Raw genomic sequence first — 18,233 nt, forward strand, 5'->3', positions numbered from 1 at the left:
TGGAAATTTTCTTTCGTAGGGGATACGTTCACCTTCCACAAAAACACCATCTAGGTAGCAAATCTGGAGTAAAGGAGTGGGAGACATGTTAGAAAATATTACATATCTATAAATCATATATAAGAGAGACAACAATACTTACCGATAAAAGGGTTATAGGTCCATCGAAATATGGATTTTTATTTTTACTTGCTTTTTCTTTCCAACTTCTTACACTGTCAATCAATCGTTGAAGTGTAAAGTGGCACCAGTTCAGTTCCTTTATGTTATCAACCTCCATTAAGGATTTGAGAATTTTGAACCTGAAATGAAAAAAATACATTTGTCAGTATTCAAAAATACAATTAGATATATAAGAGGTTTGAATACATGTTTACCTGGCTCGTGAATTTTGAACAGGACATAAAAAACTAGAGACAACAAAGACAACGAAGTCTATTTTGAAATCGTTGTCTGCACTTGTGTTACTTAATATCTTGGGGATCATAGAAAGTGTTTCGGGAGCTTTGGAGTCTTCCCCGGTCCATCTGGTCTTCCAATCCCTCAAGAAATTAAAATAAGCAGGGTCCTTAGTCTTGTCCAACCCAACGGACTCGACTACGTTCATTGAGCCTCTAGGGAGGTTCATCACGAGCTGTACGAGATCTTCATCGATACGGATCTCATCACCGTTGGCCAATACCAGAGAACTCTTATCCGGGTCAAAAGATTGGATTACATGTTTGGAAAAATGAGCAAGGCACTTGGAGACGCCCATTGTAAGAAGAGAACCAAACCCGATTTCCTTAACGGCTTCCCTCTGTTCTACGCTCAATTGAGGAATGAGTTGAGCGAGGCCATGAGGTGATGATCTGGTTAGAAATGTCACTGGACGTTTCTTGCGGGTTTTGGTTTTTTGGGGAGAGGGGGGAAACTCTTCATCGAATGGGGTAGTAGACGGAGAAATATTAGTGGTTTCTGGGGGTGGTTCTGGTAACTCTTCATCGACTGTTGGATTGGAGGTAGGAATAACATTTGGTTTTTTTTTAGGGGGAAAAGGTGGTGGTAAAATATCATCAGTACCTGCAGCAACATCAGTAGCTTCGACAGCAACTGTGGAAACTGATTCAGCAGTCGATGAAGACTTAGTATTCGTCTTCGGATTTCTCTTCCTCTTCCTTTCATATGTAAAGTTATTAAACCTCGAAGTCATTATTTTGGGTGGGATAGCATAAATCAGTATTCAACGAAATAAATTGAATAAACATGTGTAAAATTAGTATAAACACAATAAGATGAACATACCTCTCTGGTTTAGTGCTGGGATTGACGTTGGATGCCGGAGTGGGTGCAGTTTCGTTTTCGGTTATGCTCCTACAAACTTGCAAGACGACCTCTCGGGAGTCGATGGGATGATCCACTTCCATGTTGTTGCCTTGGTTACCCGACATGTTCAGAAGAAATCCTTCTAGTATAAACGAAATATCTAGGGTTTCGACGTTCAGTGTTTGGATTATCGCCGGGAGATAGAGAGAGAAGAATATGAACAGTTGCTTATGAAAATGAAATTGAGGGATAGTCGGCTTGTAGCGGGAAATTGAAATTATATCAACTAGTCATGGAAGCGAATAAATATTCGTTCGATATCGTAAATTCATAAAAAAATGATAAAAATAACTGTAAAATAAAAACTATTCATAGAAGCGAAGATTTATTCGTGGAATGTAAGTGCACGGGTAAGTGAATTTACATGACAGGCAAGTTGGCTTCTCATGTGAGGGGAGGTTGTTTTACATGAACGTCAGGCTAAAATTATTTGAAAATAAGAAATCTTCGCTTTCAATCTTCTACTCGAAAAAAAAAATTCAAGCGAATATTTGGTCGTTTACTGATTTCCAATTTAATTTAATTACATTAACATTTATTAATAAACGGAAAAAAAGAAAAAAAATATAGCCAAGGAATGGAAGCGAAGATTTGTTCGGTTGCTGCATGTCATCTTCAATTAATTGAATTAATATTTAATAAACGGAAATATAAATTCCATGTCATTCTGGTCTTTACATAAACGGGTAAGTGTCTTTACATGGTAGGCAAGAGGTCTTTACATGGGAGGGTAGGGGGGTTTTACATGAGGTTTTCATTAACATTAATTGAAGCAAATATATCTTCGCTCCAGAGAGCCTCGAGGCAAAAAAAATGAAATAAAAATAAAATGGGAAAAGAAAACAAGCCGGTAATTGAGGCGAAGATTTGTTCGGTCGCTGGATGTCATCTTCAATTAATTGAATTAATATTTAATAAACGGAAATATAGAATCCATGTCATTTTGGTCTTCACATAAACGGGTAAATGTCTTTACATGGTAGGCAAGCGGTCTTCACATGGGTGCCTAGGGGGGTTTTACATGAGGTTTTTATTAGAATGAATTGAGGCAAATATATCTTCGCTCCAGAGATTCGCGAGGCAAAAAAAATGAAATAAAAAGAAAAATATAAAATCCTAGAAAATAAAAGATTGAATTACTTGAAGCGAATATTATATCGCTGCCCTGTGTTATTTAATAAATTAAACAAATATTTAAAAAACGTAAATATAATATGACTGTGAATTCGGTCTTTACATGGACGTGTAAGTGTATTTTCATGAACGGCAGACGGTCTTCTCATGGGTGGGTATGGGGGGTTTACATGAGGGTCATTTCAATGGGCGTGTAGATCAGAGCGAAGATATCTTATCTGGGTATTATCTGAATATTATATTATTTCCTGGCGTTAACGGGCGCTTCCGTTAACGGCGTCTTGTGTGAACCCGGGCCTAAACCCGGATTCCGGATTCTCCCTCCCTCCGTCTCCTGCCCAGATTGATTTATTATTAAATTAATAATGCTGCAATCTGATTGGTGCGCCACAGGGGAACACGGCAATCGGTAGCAGAAGATCTGATCTGATAAATATTTGGTCAGTTATTTAAAAGACAATGAATGGTTATGATTGCAAGTGAGCGAAAATTGTATTTTTGTAAAAAGAGTTATAAATGTATTAATGTATAATAAAATAAAAATATAATAATTTGAAAATGAATAATTTCTCTGTTCACTTCACGCTAACTTTCCTTATTAACAAAAATAAAATAAAAAATTATTATTAATAATAAATACAATAAAATATATATAACGTAAACGTAGCATATGAGCTCCAACTTATATTTAAAAAGGATGAAGAGTGGATCTTAAATTAGTCAATGAGCGAAAAGTCTCAATTCCTCCTCTGAGCTGAAAAGGAAACAGAGCTTACGGCGGCGGCGGCGGCGGCGGCCGATAAGAGGACGTCGGAGTAGCTGATTCTAGTAGTGTTAAAAGTAAGAATTGATGGCGAGATCTCCGATAATTCATGATCCGTACCGCCTCTTGCTCTTCTTCTTCTTCTTTGGAATTGCTCGAGCTTCAAACGCTACTACAGATCCCGCTGAAAGTAATTATTTCTCTCTCTCTCTCTCTCTCTAAACAGTTTTCATTTTAATCATCCAGTTCAATTATCTCGAAAGAATATGATGGCGTAACCGTCAGATCGATTGCATCATTTTCTAATTCACATTTACAAGCTTATTTGTTTAAAATCAAATTAAATCTTATTTATCAGGTATTTAATTTTTTATTTTAAAATCAAAAAATATTTAATAAATTTAATAGAGAATCCAATTGTCAAAAAGGAGTATTTGTTGGATTTAAAATTTTGGGCGTGATAAAATTATATAAAATTAAGTTTTTGTTTTTTTTAATTATTTTAAAGGCAATTAATTTATTATTATGTGATATTTATAAATTATAATAAAAAAATTATTTATTAATTTAACTACTAAATTTAGATTAAAGTTTTGAGTTTTGTCAATTAATTCTTTAAAATTCGGTAATTAATACTCTTAACTAATTCGGTAGTTAATAATTCGGTATAACATATTGGATATAAATAATAAGGAGGAATAAAAAAATATAATTTATATATACCATTATTGATTATTGATTATTGTTTGGATAGAAATATAAGAAATTTTATAAGTTTAAAATTTTTTATTTAGTAGATATATAAAATTTAAGTATAAGAATAAAATAATATTTTTAATTTTTTTAATTTTTGTTAATTATTTTTTTAATATTATTTTTAATTAATCTTATTGATATTTTAATAGTATTTTAATTAATTTAAATATTATTAATATTATATAAAATAAATAAGTAATAATATAATTAGGTTATTATTTTAAATTAATAATAATATATAAAAATAAATATTTAGTATTATTTTATAATTTTATTTAAAATATAAATGATAATATATATTTTTTAAATTATTAAACTAACCGAGTTAAGAGATAATAATTATAATTAATATTATTATTATTATTTTTATAGTACTAATTATAAAATAAAGTTATTTTTTTTTGTAAAAATAAATAAAATTTAAAATTATTTAAAATTTTAAATATTAAATATTAAAATTTATAAAATAAGTTTATTTTTAATAAAAAATAATAGAAACTAAAATTAAAAATAATAAAAGCTTAACAATTAAATTTTAATAAAAAATTATAAAAACAAATTAATGTTAATATTAAAAAAATATAATTAAAAAATATTTTAACAGGTGTAAGGTATTACTATTACTAGCTTATACCCCTTTCAAGATATAAGTTATACATTAATTTTATTAGACATATAAAACCAATTCAACCAAATACCTTATAATTTTACTATTAAGATAACTAGCATATATCCCGTGTATTTGCACGAGTAATAATATAAAAAATCGTGAAAAAAATATTACCGTAAATATTTTATGGACGAGTCAACCCACTATCCGACCCAAGTATCCATTTACTCTCACATATATCCAAATTAACCACAGCTCTCGACCTGATAATCCGGACATTTTAAAAATTAGCATCATTATATATATATATATATATATATATATATATATATATATATATATATATATATATATATATATATTAGTTAGTTAAAAAGTTGAACTTATATTATTAAAATGTCATGCGTTTATTAAATTTTGGGTTGAATTTAAAATATAAAGTATTATTAACCTAGTTGGTTAAAATGTTGTACTTGTTTTGTTAGGTTGCAAATTCGAAGCATACCTATATCATTTTTAATTTTATTTTTAACCGTTTTAAATTTATGGGCGGGTCAACCCACAATCCGATCCAAGTATCCATTTACTCTTACATATATCCAAATTAACCACAACTCTCGACCCGGCAATCAGGACACTTTAAAAATTAAGCATCATTATATATATAGATTAGTTAGTTAAAAAATTGAACTTATATTGTTAAAATGTCACGCGTTTATCAAATTTTGGGTTGAATTTAAAATATAAAGTGTTATTAACCTAGTTGGTTAAAAGGTTGTATTTGTTTTGTTAGGTTGCAAGTTCGAACCATACCTATAGTATTTTTAATTTTATTTTTAACCGTTTTAAGTTTATGGGCGGGTTAACCTACAAACCCAAGTATTCATTTACTCTCACATATATTCAAATTAACCACGGCTCTCGACCCGGCAATCCGGACACTTTAAAAATTAAGCATTATTATATATATATAGATTATATTATCTTAAGAGTGTAGTACTCCTTACCAAACACAGCTAATATATATATATAAATAAATAAAATGATATTTAAAGTGAAAAAACCAACACAATAATCTATGTCATCCATCCTCTTTCTTAATAATTATTTTATTTCTCTTAATATATATATATATATATATATATATATATATATATTATATATATATATATAATAATAAAATTATTTAAAGTTATATTTAATGATTAATCACGAACCTTAAAACATTCTAATTTAGATTTAAAAAAAATGCATTATTGACTATAAATATATTTTTATCTTATACTTTTTATTTAATTATTTTATCTCTAATTAATTATATATATAATATTTTTTATAAATAATTTATATATAAATTATATATTTTAATCATTAATTTTATATAAATACAATTTTATCTTTTATTATTTTTTTTCCTTATCATATATATATATATAATATTTTCTTTTTTTAACATAAATAATTTTTTTAGTTAATATAAAAATTAATTAATTGATAATAAATATTAAATACAAAATATATATATATATACACAAAATAATAAAATTATTTTAACAATCTCAAGTGGTCTACCATTTAAAGGGTTCACATTTCATACTTAATACCAGAGTTCGAATCCCAAACATGCAAATTTAGATTTTCAAAAATGCATTCTTGACTATAATATATAATGACACAACTTTAAAACAAATAATACGAGACATTTGAAAGTGTGAGGTCGGAATTAGTGGTTGGTTTGACGAACATTTGAAAGTGTAAGTCACGAGATGAAGATCAGGTGGTGGGTGGTTTGTCGAGTGTGAAGTTGGAATTAGTGGTTCGTTTGACGAACATTTACAAGTTTGAGGTCACGAGATGAAGGTCGGGTAGTGGTTAGTAGTTAGTAGTTGATTTGACGTTGGATAAGAGGTCTATGATCAATTGAGATTAATTGTTGAAATGAGAGTAAAATAGTGGTCAACTAAGATTTGTGAGTGGTTTGTCGAGGGATAAAGATGCATATGAAAAAATGTGAGTCACAAAATTATGGTCATTGAGTGATTTGTCAAGGGTATAAAAAAACATATAAAAAAGTGTGAGTCTTAGATAAAATTAGTTAATTGGGGGTTAAGTGGGAGTGTGAAAGAGATAAAATATATATTAACATTAAGTTTAAGATTAAATTTAATTTTTACAAACTAAAACTAATTTTAAATTAATTAGATTCGAATAATATTAATTTTATTTAAAATATTTATAGATAAATAATATTTTTTATATATATATTCTTATTTGTACAATGGTACGAATTTATACTAGTTAACATAGTGACATTAATATTTTATTTATTTATAAATATCATTTCTGTTAAACAAAATTAATTTTGAACAAAGAAATTTTTATTTATTTATAAATTATTTTTGTTTTAAATAGATTATTAGAAATTAATTTAAATAAAACAATGTTTAAAATATATTTTAATTATGTATATATTAAAAATTTTAATAATATTTATTTCTCCGACTACATCCCAATTCTAACTTCAACTCCATCTATTTTCAAACAGACCCACTAGTAAGTTAAATGACCCATAAGTTAAACGTTTGAATTATATTTAAATTTTAATACAAAATATAATTTGAGACTAATTTGTGTTCATTTTATTACTTAGTTTTAAATAAAATTATTAATTTATTTTCATATATATATCCAAATTAATCACAATTCTCGATATTATAATTCAGACACCTTTAAAAATGAAACATCATTATATATATAAATAGATTAGTTAGTTAAAATGTTGAAATTATATTGTAAAAACGTGTTGTATTTATCAAATTTGGTGTTAAATTTAAAATGTAGAGTGTTATTAACCTAGTTGGTTAAAAAAAATAAAAATAAAATAAAAAGTGAATAAGATTTTCTTTTCAGTTGCTGACTTGAACACCATATTCCAACACTGGGGAGTATCATTTCCGTCGACGGGCGGTCAATGGAACGTAATCGGAGACCCATGCACTGGAGTTGCCATCGATTCAAACTCCCTCTTCCAAAATCCATCGTACAATCCAGGCATCAAATGCGACTGTACCTTCAACAACAACGCTACTTGTCATATTACTCAACTGTTAGTTCCTCCTCCACTTTTCTTCGCGCCATTTTGCTCTATCTTTTGATCGTATTGGCGATCGTTATTCTATTTCAGTTCAGTTGTGATTCTACAGTTTAGTACTGGATCCGTAACTTGTAAGACTGCTAGCTAATTGGATGTTTGTCACTTTGTCTTCAAATAATCCTTTCATTTTGTTTTTCTTAAACTAGCTACACAATAAGCATCGGGAGGAGATTCTAATCCTTTTTCAATTCCTATTTTTCATAATCTTAAGCACTTTTGTTGTTGTTATTTTATTTTTCTAAGAAGCTTTACTCTAAATGTCAATCACAGAAGAGTATATGAAGTAAATGCTGCAGGAACAATCCCAGATGCGTTATGGACTCTTACATTCCTCACTTTCTTGTAAGTCTTTTCATTGTTGAACTAATTTTTTTAGTAGAGTTGTGTAATGCCCTTAGGTTGAGATACTCACAATTGATTTAAACTAGTAGACCCGCAGAATCCATTTTATTATTATTATGGTTTGGATTTGCAAAATGATCCATAATGCTGAAATACATTTTTATCTGTGGCAGGGACATTGGACGGAATATACTCTCAGGTCCTCTTTCCCCAGCTATTGGCAATCTGACTCGATTGCAGTACTTGTAAGATGCATTTTTTTGGTTTTATCTCCCTTACACGATGAATAGTTTATCCTAATACACTTCTTTTCTGTGTTTGACGGTTCAATAAATCTCTTCTCAGGTCTCTTGGTGTTAATAAATTGTCTGGGGAGATACCAAAGGAACTAGGATTGCTTACAGATTTAAGATTATTGTATGTTTTTTTTTCCGTCTATTTCCAAAGTGATATTGGACAGATTTTCATCTCTTAAAGCAAGGGACTACAAAGAGATTAACTAATGTAGAACTGCCGATACTGTAACCTATAAAAAGGCCAAAGAGCGATATGATAGAAATATTCCATTTTCTTAATCTGTTATAGAGTTGGCCGGATACCATGCATATGTTCTCTCATGTAGAACATGGTTATCAGGAAATAGTTCTGTTATCCAACCTATCTAGTGTTGTGGATCATCAAATAATTCATTTCTTTCAATCCCACAACAAATTATGTCAATCTGTATTCTTGTTTTTCCCCCTTTTGAAATAAGCTCTAATTTAAGTATATATGATGCATTTAATATACTTACATTTTTCTTCGTTGATCATTCATATCTATTTTTTGCCAATAACTTCTCTGGTCCATTGCCAGATAATGGAAACATTCCTGTTTCTTTTAATTACTGTTATAAAGTTGTGGCACATGGTTATATTTCTGTTATCCAACTTATCTAGTGTCGTGGCATCAAATACTTAATTTCTGTCAATCACCACAACAATTAAGCCAAGTAGCTGTATTCCACTTTCTTATTTCTTCTTTACTCTGTTTTTTTCTTTCTTTCGAGAAAGATCTAGTCTAAATATATATTATGCATTAATACACTTACATTTTTCTTCACTCGCCATTCAGGTCTTTTTCTTCAAACAACTTCTCTGGTACATTGCCATCTGAAATTGGTAACTTACTGAAATTAACACAATTGTAAGTTCTGCCTATCAATGTAATTTTCTCCCTTTCTTTGTTAGGGTAGTCATCTTTCGTTGGAATGTGATACGAGAGGTAGGTAGGGCTAATTGAGAAGGAATAATTAAAGAAGGGAGTTAAAACGTCTAGCGGTTATTAGAAAAGACGGTTATGAAGAGTGCTTTCATATCAGAATGCTTTCTGATTCTAATTGGAAGTAGATGCACATGTTAAATTATAACACTTGGTATCCTAGAACAAATGAGTCTTAACAGGAACTCTTTTCATGCTATTACTATATGTACATCTGTTATGGTGTTGATATTATTATTTGTGTCCTAACACATGATTCCACTAAGCAGTTCAGAGGACAAATATCTCTAGTTAGAAACAGTGTTCTATTACTCGTCTAAAAAATTTGGTAACTGTTGTAATTATTTTTGGGAAGATGGACAAACAAATGTTTAGGTCACTAAAGCTGTGGCATGTTTGACCAACCAAACTATGCATATCAGTTATGATCTGATCAGTTTTGCCTACAGTAGGACAAATATATGATAATATTTCTACTGCTGGACATTTTTCAAAAACTAAAGATTGTGACATGGTTTAACTGTTTTTTTCCTGGTTAGCAACTTCACATGATAGAAGATAATGCAAGACTAAAAGTTAATATGTCTACTTTTTGAATAACCTCCTTGGTAACTATTTATAGTCTCCAATTCATGGAATGGATGCCATGTTAATAAATCTTTAGTCGTTATACTTGTGCATCTCTGTGGAGATTCATGACAGGAAAAAGTTGCATATAGGATTGGAGGATACAAAAGTATTTAAGTACTGTAGTTATCTCTTAATATTCTATTGCTAGTCCCTAAGCTACATACTAAATAGATTTGATATGTTCTCAAGACTAACTACCCAGGGTCAATTCGTTATTCATGCTCCACATTTGTGGACGATTTAACTTACCTATAGGATAATGTGGACACCCTTTGTATGCACTAATATCCCTTTAGAAAAAAAGGGAGCCACTTTGCATTCCAGTTGCTCTCTGGATATTTTCTGCTTGTCGTCCATTTTGTTGTTGATCCTTCTTTATAAAAAGTGCATTGTTTTCTTCATTATAAGAACATGTGTCATTGATGAACATCCCACACCTTGACAGGTATATGGATAGTTGTGGAGCTAGTGGTCCTATACCTGCAACTTTTGCTGCTCTACAGAATCTGAATATTGTGTAAGAGCTCTCAAGACCATTTGTTTATTTATTTTTTCCTTTATGGGATTCTTTTTATAACACAAACCACCTGAAATTCCTACCGAGTAACATTTGGCGCTTGTAGGTGGGCATCAGATAATAATTTCACAGGCAACATACCTGATTTCATTGGGGGTTGGACTAAGTTAACAGAATTGTAAGCATACCAAGTTTTCTCTTCTATGCATTGAAATAATGGTGTTCTATCTTTATCTCATTCTTGAACTTCAACATCTACTGCTATCTTCTATAGTTCAGATGTGGCTGAACGTTTGCCATTATAATTGATGGTACTCAGTCACAGATAATTATTTTGCAGGAGGTTTCAGGGGAATTCTTTCCAGGGTCCAATTCCATCAACATTTTCCAACTTAACCTTGTTGGAGAGCTTGTGAGTTTTTACAGCTATGTGTGCCTTTCATTTTGTAATAAAGTATTTATCTTCAAAAGAATATCTTTACTATTTGCAGACGAATAAGTGACTTAACCACGGGGAGCTCACAACTAACTTTTATCCAGAACATGACTTCTCTGAAAACCTTGTAAGGAACTGTAGCTTATAAAATTGTCGAATTTTCATTTCCCTCCCTAATATAGAGGTGTATCTTTGCAGAATTCTGAGAAACAACAATATTTCAGGATCTATATCAAGCTTTATGGGAGGATTTTTAAATTTGACATCTCTGTAAGATGTCTTCTTATCTTTTAAATACTGTTTAGACAATTATTTTTCTCATTATTTTCTAGCATATATTCCCATCTCTAACAAGGATACCTGTTTCAATTTTGCAGTGATCTGAGTTTCAATAACTTAACAGGATGGATTCCAGAGGCAGTGTTCAATTTGAGCTCTCTCTCCTTCTTGTAATAACATCCTCACTTGGTCGTTTTTATTTTAGTCCAACGTTGCATTCAATGCGATAAAGCCTCTAACAACTTTTTGGTTAGGTATCTTGGGAATAACAAACTGATTGGTTCTGTCCCTTCACAAAAAAGCCAATCTCTCCTCATTGTGTAAGTACATCTTCAATGAACTTGTACTTGGATCATGTAATTTTTTTTCCATCAGTTAAGTTCTATCAGTTCAAAAATTCTTTTGCCACCACTCTTAAGATGTTTTATTTTATTTCAAAGATGGCAGTAACTTGTTGATATTTTGGCTTCATATATACAAATTTATGCTAGTAATTTGTCAGTGCCACTTTTTCTTTTGAGTTTAACATGTAGTCAGTAATACTTGAAATGAGCCAATGGTAATTTCCTCAGAATTGTAAAAATAGTGTTAGTCTTGTGTGTCATACTTCTTGTTTCTTTTAGAAACAAATCCACTTCCAAAATCACAAAGTTATGATGTCTAATAGGATTAGGCTTGATTTTTGTTATATAGACATATAGGGTGATCACTTGTTACCAACAATACAATCATTTTGTATTAATATGTTGTTGTCTTTCAAATAATGTCCATGATATATCATAACTGAATGAGAAAAAAATCCTTGTTAATATTCTCATAATAGGTCACACCTATATTTACAATTATAAAATTTGTTTTTCTTCAATCAAGATTAATTAGGATTTGTGAAATCTCTCATTGTTCATTCTAATATATATAGGAAATAAAATCAGGTATACAAATTAAGCCTAGATTCTCCAAACCAAGGGCCGAGCTTAGTTTGGTTAAGGCACACCAAAATAGTGCCTTGTTTAGAATACGAGGTGCTTGTTGCCTTGATGGAACTTAGTTGAGCATGATGGATTTGTTTTCAACTTTCTCACTCATAAGATGTCTATCAATCTGAACATGTATAGTTTGATTGTGGTGAACATGATTTTGGGGCAATTGTGATTGCCCAGTGATTGTCACATACAATCTGGGTAGGATCTATGGCTCCAAACTTTAGTTTGTTTGGCTCCCTTTTTAAATCATTTTTTTCATAAATATCTAAAATCAACTGCTGAACTACTTTGTGGTAACAACTATTCGCCTTTTGCCATGTCATAAAATTTCCCCATGGAAGCCGATCTTCTGACACAAGGAAAACCTGTCCGATCAACATTTGTTTCCCAATCCTTACCTATTCCTAAACTTTCGTGTTTACCTTAAAAATAGTGATAAATATGGAGTGAAAGTATTGGACTTTAATTAAAGGTATTGAGAATGCATTGAAGAAAGTGCTAGTTGCATGTTAAGATACATTTGTTTTGGTTTTATTGGCTATGGAAAGACTTCTCACATTTCTATTGCATGCAGAGATCTTTCTTATAATGAACTATCAGGGTCATTTCCTACTTGGATAAGTGACAACAATCTGCAGATGTATGTAAAGTTAAATATTGTCACTACTTTCTTGTAATTTTATCTAACAAGTCTGATATTTGATATAAGTACTTTTTAATCTGATGTTGCATTATCTTTTGTATATTTCCCAGTAATTTAGTTGCCAATAACTTCACTATTGGAAGCTCGAACAACAGGTAATTCTCTATGCCTCATGCTCTAGATATATGTGTTCACATAGTGTGTTACTATCTTCCTTTTTCACTTTTTGAATGAAGAGCCTGTTCCTTGATAATTTTGCATACACTTGATTTGACTCATTTGCAATAAAGTTGAATGACAGCTCAATTGAATATATTGGAAGAGAAAGGAGATTTCTTCATAAATTTGTTTGATTAACTGTTACAAAGTAACCTACAAATTATAGGCAATAGAGGAAGAACTAAATGAATGTTCCTATAAGTATTAATAAACCTTTCTTTTAGGGAAGACACTTGGAGTTAATGTCTCTTGGAAAGGCAAAGGTGTTGTTTTGAATGAGACTAATTTGATATTTACACATGATGCTCACACCTTTTCTTTCAGATGCTTTCTCATTATATATTCTTTTCCATAAGTTTCATGTTTGACCATCCTTTGACTTATTTCATTTATACAATTCTACACTGGTTGATTCTGGAAAATATAGATGAAGTTCTATCGGAATATGATCTTGGATGTTCAAACATTTGATGTTGCATGTTTACTTACACAATATGGAATGTTGTAATTGACATGAACAGTTGTTTGTTTCAGTGGTTTGCCTTCTGGTCTAAATTGTCTTCAGAAGAACTTTCCTTGTGGTCGCAATTCACCTACATGTAAGTTCAATGTACGAGCTTTGTGTTATTCTATACATGAGAATTCAACATCTTTGCACGTTGAAGTTGGAAGTCTTTGGATTAGAACCTATGATTCTACCATTATTTGATGAACTTATCCTTTTGTAGCGGTAATTTTATATAATTTGTTGAAGGTCGAGCTTTATAGCCACAAGGTCATGGGTTTGAGCCTTCCTTACCATTTAAAAAAAAGTTGTATATAATTTGTTGAGGATCCTGATTTGGTTTTCTGTGACAAAAGACATGCATAGCACTATAATTCTTATCATATACACAAAATAGCAAATCATATGGTGGATAGAGAAAGAGAGACATCAAATTAAAATCCTTTGAAATATTCTCTTCCATTGTGGGCAGTGTATGTAGGTTCAATGCCCTTCTATCTAAGTTTGGAAGATAATTCTCAATGTGAAAACACAGAGAACAATGTGTTAATCTTTAAATAGGATGCGCTAATCCACTGCGCTATGCGGTCTTGTTTATTCCAATATTGTTTCTGAGAGAACAATTATGAGTTGAGTTCATCATAGTCTTCTTTCTTGCTCATGAACAGATTCCAACTTTGCAATCAAGTGTGGTGGTCCTCCAATTACCTCTTCTACCGGTATTCAATTTGAGAGGGAAAATGAGAGTCTTGGACCAGCCACATATTTTACTACCGGCACAAGCCGGTGGGCTGTGAGTAATGCCGGGCGCTTTGCAGAGAACAATAACCCACTATTTACAGCAGGCTCTACGTCTCAGTTCAATAGTTTAGACTCAGAGTTGTTCCAAACAGCCAGAAAATCTCCTGGATCTCTCAGATACTACGGATTAGGTCTTGAGAATGGAAACTATACTGTCAGCCTCCAGTTTGCAGAAATTGAAATATCTAACGAGCAGTCTAAGTGGCAAAGTCTTGGAAGGCGTGTTTTTGATGTATATATCCAGGTAACTTATTAAATGGTGAAATTTGACGAAATAACTCTGATAACATAACAGGGTTATTTTTAAAAATAACAGGGGAGTAATCTTTGTAAAATTGACCTTTTGCCCTGGCAAAAGAATAATATACCCCATGCCAAAATAATTCCGCTTCTTCTCTTCTTTCTCTTCCTTCATTCTCTTCTCTCCCTTCTACGGCTACAACGGACGAACCACATTCCCTCCCTCAGCGGAACGACCTGTCCAAGCAAACGCCGCCGAGACGCCTACGAAAAATGTTGCAAATGCATTTTTCGCAGGCGAAAAAAAGTAAATTCGTAGACGAAAATGCATTTTTCGTATGCGGAAAATGCATTTTCGTCTACGAAAAATGCATTTTCGCTTGCGCTAACAATCAATATGAACAATGTTTTCAGCTATAACAATATAAATATGAAACTCATCGGCAGGCGTAGCAGACGTCAGGAAGATAACAGACGTCGGGGAGAGGGGAAGCAGAAGAAGCAGAAGTCTCGGCAGCGTTTGCTTGGACGGAAAGAAGAGAAGAAGGAATTATTTTTTCCGGGAGTATATTGGTCCGTTCCTAGAAAGGATGGAAATTCAGGTCGAAGAAAGTTTCCGGCGAGGAGAAAACAGAGAGAAAGTTTCGGCAAGAGGGGAGAATGAAGGAAGAGAAAGGGGAAAGAAGTGAAGAGGGCATTATTTTTGCCAGGGGTATAATTGTTTTTTGCCAGGGGCAAAAGGTTAGTTTTTGCAAAGATTACTCCCTTATTATTTTTTGAAATAACCCTGTTATCAGGGTTATTTCGTCAAATTTCCCATTAAATGTGTCTAATATATCCATTTTAGGCATTATGTGTGAATATTTCATGCTTTGATTTTGTTTTTCAAATAATGCAATTGTGGATCCAAGAGGTATCATGGCCAATGCAACTCATTTATATAGCTTTAGAGTGACTGATATCAAGAATTCCCTAAAAAGTAGTGTTCACATAATTTTTTCAGGGACAACTAGAACTTAAGGATTTTGATATAGTGAAAGCGGCAGGTGGTGCAACTCGACCCCATGAAAGAAAATTTACTGCTAATGTGTTTGAAAACTATCTTGAGATCCATCTGTTTTGGGCTGGTAAAGGGACCTGTTGTATACCCCCACAAGATACATACGGTCCCTTGATCTCAGCAATCAGTGCAACTCCAGGTATTCTTTTGATACAGATCTATTAAATTATCGAGATGCCATACATGACTTCTTAAGCTTTTCTACAGACTTTGTTCCCACCGTAAGTAACAAGCCTCCAAGCTCTAAGAAGAACAATACAGGCTTGATTGAGGGAGTTGTTGTTTCTGTTGGAGTTGTAATCTTGGCATCTTTGTTTGCTTTATATTTCTATATTCAAAGGAAAAAAAGATTACAGAACATTGATGATGAAGGTACAGTGTTGTTAACCTGATTACCTAACCTGCCTCTGTTCTTTTAGCTTCTTTCTGGTCAGTGAGGAGAAAAAATGAAATCTTCAAGAAGTTTTACTCATTTGTTCTATGTGTATATTTACAGAGTTCCTGGGAATGGAGACGAAACCGTTCATGTTCAGTTACAGTGAGCTGAGAGCTGCAACAGAAGATTTTTCCTCCATGAACAAGCTTGGGGAGGGTGGCTTTGGACCGGTTTTCAAGGTAATCTACCATGTAATTGAAGAAACACAAAATTAAACTAAAATGAACCATAAAAATAAACATACCCTATTACCCTTACCTTTTATGCCATAATGACCAAGATGCATAAAACAATTAATGCAATTCTTTTGTTTATTAATTTGTTCTTTTATCTCAACAGGGGACACTCAGTGATGGACGGGTAGTTGCTGCTAAGCAATTGTCCGTTGCATCCCACCAAGGAAAAAAACAGTTTGTAGCAGAGATAGCTACAATATCTGCAGTGCAGCACCGTAATCTTGTCAAACTGTATGGTTGCTGTCTTGAAGGAGAAAAAAGACTGCTTGTTTATGAGTTTCTAGAAAACAAGAGTCTCGACCAAGCACTGTTTGGTATATTGATTGCCTTCATAGTTCTTCCTGCTTTAGAATTACAAATTGAGATAATATGGTGAATGTGAATGTTCTTCGCATATATACATTGCAGGAAAGGCTGATTTAATTCTTGATTGGCCCACTCGTCTTGATATTTGCTTGGGCGTAGCAAGAGGTTTAACTTACCTTCATGAGGAATCTCGGATACGAATTGTGCATAGAGATGTGAAGGCTAGTAATATTTTGCTCGACTCCAGTCTTAATCCCAAGATATCTGATTTTGGTTTGGCCAAACTGTATGATGATAAGAAGACCCATATAAGCACCCGTGTTGCAGGGACTATGTAAGATCTCTTTCAGTTAAGCTGCTCCCTGAAGTCCTAAATTGAAGACTTTTATCTTTTCCTTGTTTTGCAGTGGGTATCTCGCACCAGAGTATGCTATGCGTGGACACCTTACAGAGAAAGCTGATGTGTTTGGTTTTGGTGTGGTGACCTTGGAGATTGTGGCTGGAAGACCAAACTCTGACTCAAATTTGGATACAGACAAGATCTATCTTCTAGAATGGGTATGTCTCATCATTTTGAAATTTTGAATTATATCCAACAAATTTGAATTTCTTTTTCTTCTATAAATGCAGGCTTGGAATCTGCACGAAAACAATGCTGAAGTTGAGCTTGTAGATGAAAAGATGTCAGAGTTTAACGAAGAAGAAGTAAAGCGATTAATTGGGGTGGCTCTACTCTGCACTCAGACTTCTCCAGCAATGAGACCTTCCATGTCTCGTGTAGTGGCAATGCTTTCTGGAGACATAGAAGTTGGTTCAGTGGCTTCTCGGCCTGGATATCTGACTGATTGGAAATTTAGCGACACCACCACCACTTTCATGACCAATTATTCACCGGACTCGAAAACTGAAAATACAACACACTTCACCTCATTTAACACAGAAGTCGGAACTTCTACAGAAGGGTCCCCTACTTACAATCCATCTAAACCTCTGCTGCTTGATGGCAGCATTGGGGAGGAAAAATAAGCAGTGAATCTTATTATGTTTGTGTATATGTATGTAATTTATAATATGTGGCTTATTATTCTGTTTGTGTTTCTTCTAGACAGAATTTGGTTTAAAACTCTCACGCAAATTGAAAATATTATTATTGTTTACATTTTTGTCATTATTTGTTGTGTTTGATTGGTTCCATAAATTTCTTATCAAGACTTTTGGCATTAATAAATTTTCCGGGGAGATACCAAAAGCTTGTATGTTTTTTTGTATCCTTCTTTACCCTACTTTTTTCTTTTGGAAAATTCAATCTAAACTGTATATGATGCATGCATGCATGTAATATGCTTACAGTTGTTTTCACTGATAATTCAGGTCTTTTGCTGCAAACAACTTCTATGGTTCATTGCCATCTCAAATTAATTAGCAATTTACTCAAATTAGAGCAATTGTAAGTGCTTTCATTATTTGTCTTTCTTTCTGTGTTAGGTAGTCATCTTTTTTTGGAATGTTTCTAATTCTAATTGGAAGAAGATCTCAACTATTAATTGTTATTTTTCTG

The 18,233-nt window shown here is 32.2% G+C and overlaps 1 protein-coding gene across 1 annotated transcript; it reads left to right on the plus strand.

The window, feature by feature from the left end:
* The first annotated feature begins 3,349 nt into the window (after positions 1 to 3,349).
* LOC124939539 (probable LRR receptor-like serine/threonine-protein kinase At1g56140) lies at positions 3,350 to 17,841 on the plus strand. Its single transcript, XM_047480004.1, has 24 exons — positions 3,350 to 3,452; positions 7,539 to 7,734; positions 8,053 to 8,124; positions 8,298 to 8,369; positions 8,470 to 8,541; positions 9,238 to 9,309; positions 10,460 to 10,531; positions 10,638 to 10,709; positions 10,872 to 10,943; positions 11,023 to 11,094; positions 11,166 to 11,237; positions 11,345 to 11,416; positions 11,501 to 11,566; positions 12,804 to 12,869; positions 12,983 to 13,027; positions 13,626 to 13,690; positions 14,265 to 14,641; positions 15,641 to 15,836; positions 15,905 to 16,069; positions 16,194 to 16,312; positions 16,473 to 16,683; positions 16,778 to 17,009; positions 17,083 to 17,233; positions 17,306 to 17,841. The coding sequence occupies exons 1-24, from the start codon at positions 3,350 to 3,352 to the stop codon at positions 17,699 to 17,701; spliced, it is 3,108 nt and encodes a 1,035-aa protein (XP_047335960.1). The 3' UTR covers positions 17,702 to 17,841.
* Positions 17,842 to 18,233: the final 392 nt, after the last annotated feature.

The sequence above is a fragment of the Impatiens glandulifera genome, chromosome 5 (assembly GCF_907164915.1).
Source record: "Impatiens glandulifera chromosome 5, dImpGla2.1, whole genome shotgun sequence".
In the NCBI taxonomy this organism is placed as follows: Eukaryota; Viridiplantae; Streptophyta; class Magnoliopsida; order Ericales; family Balsaminaceae; genus Impatiens; species Impatiens glandulifera.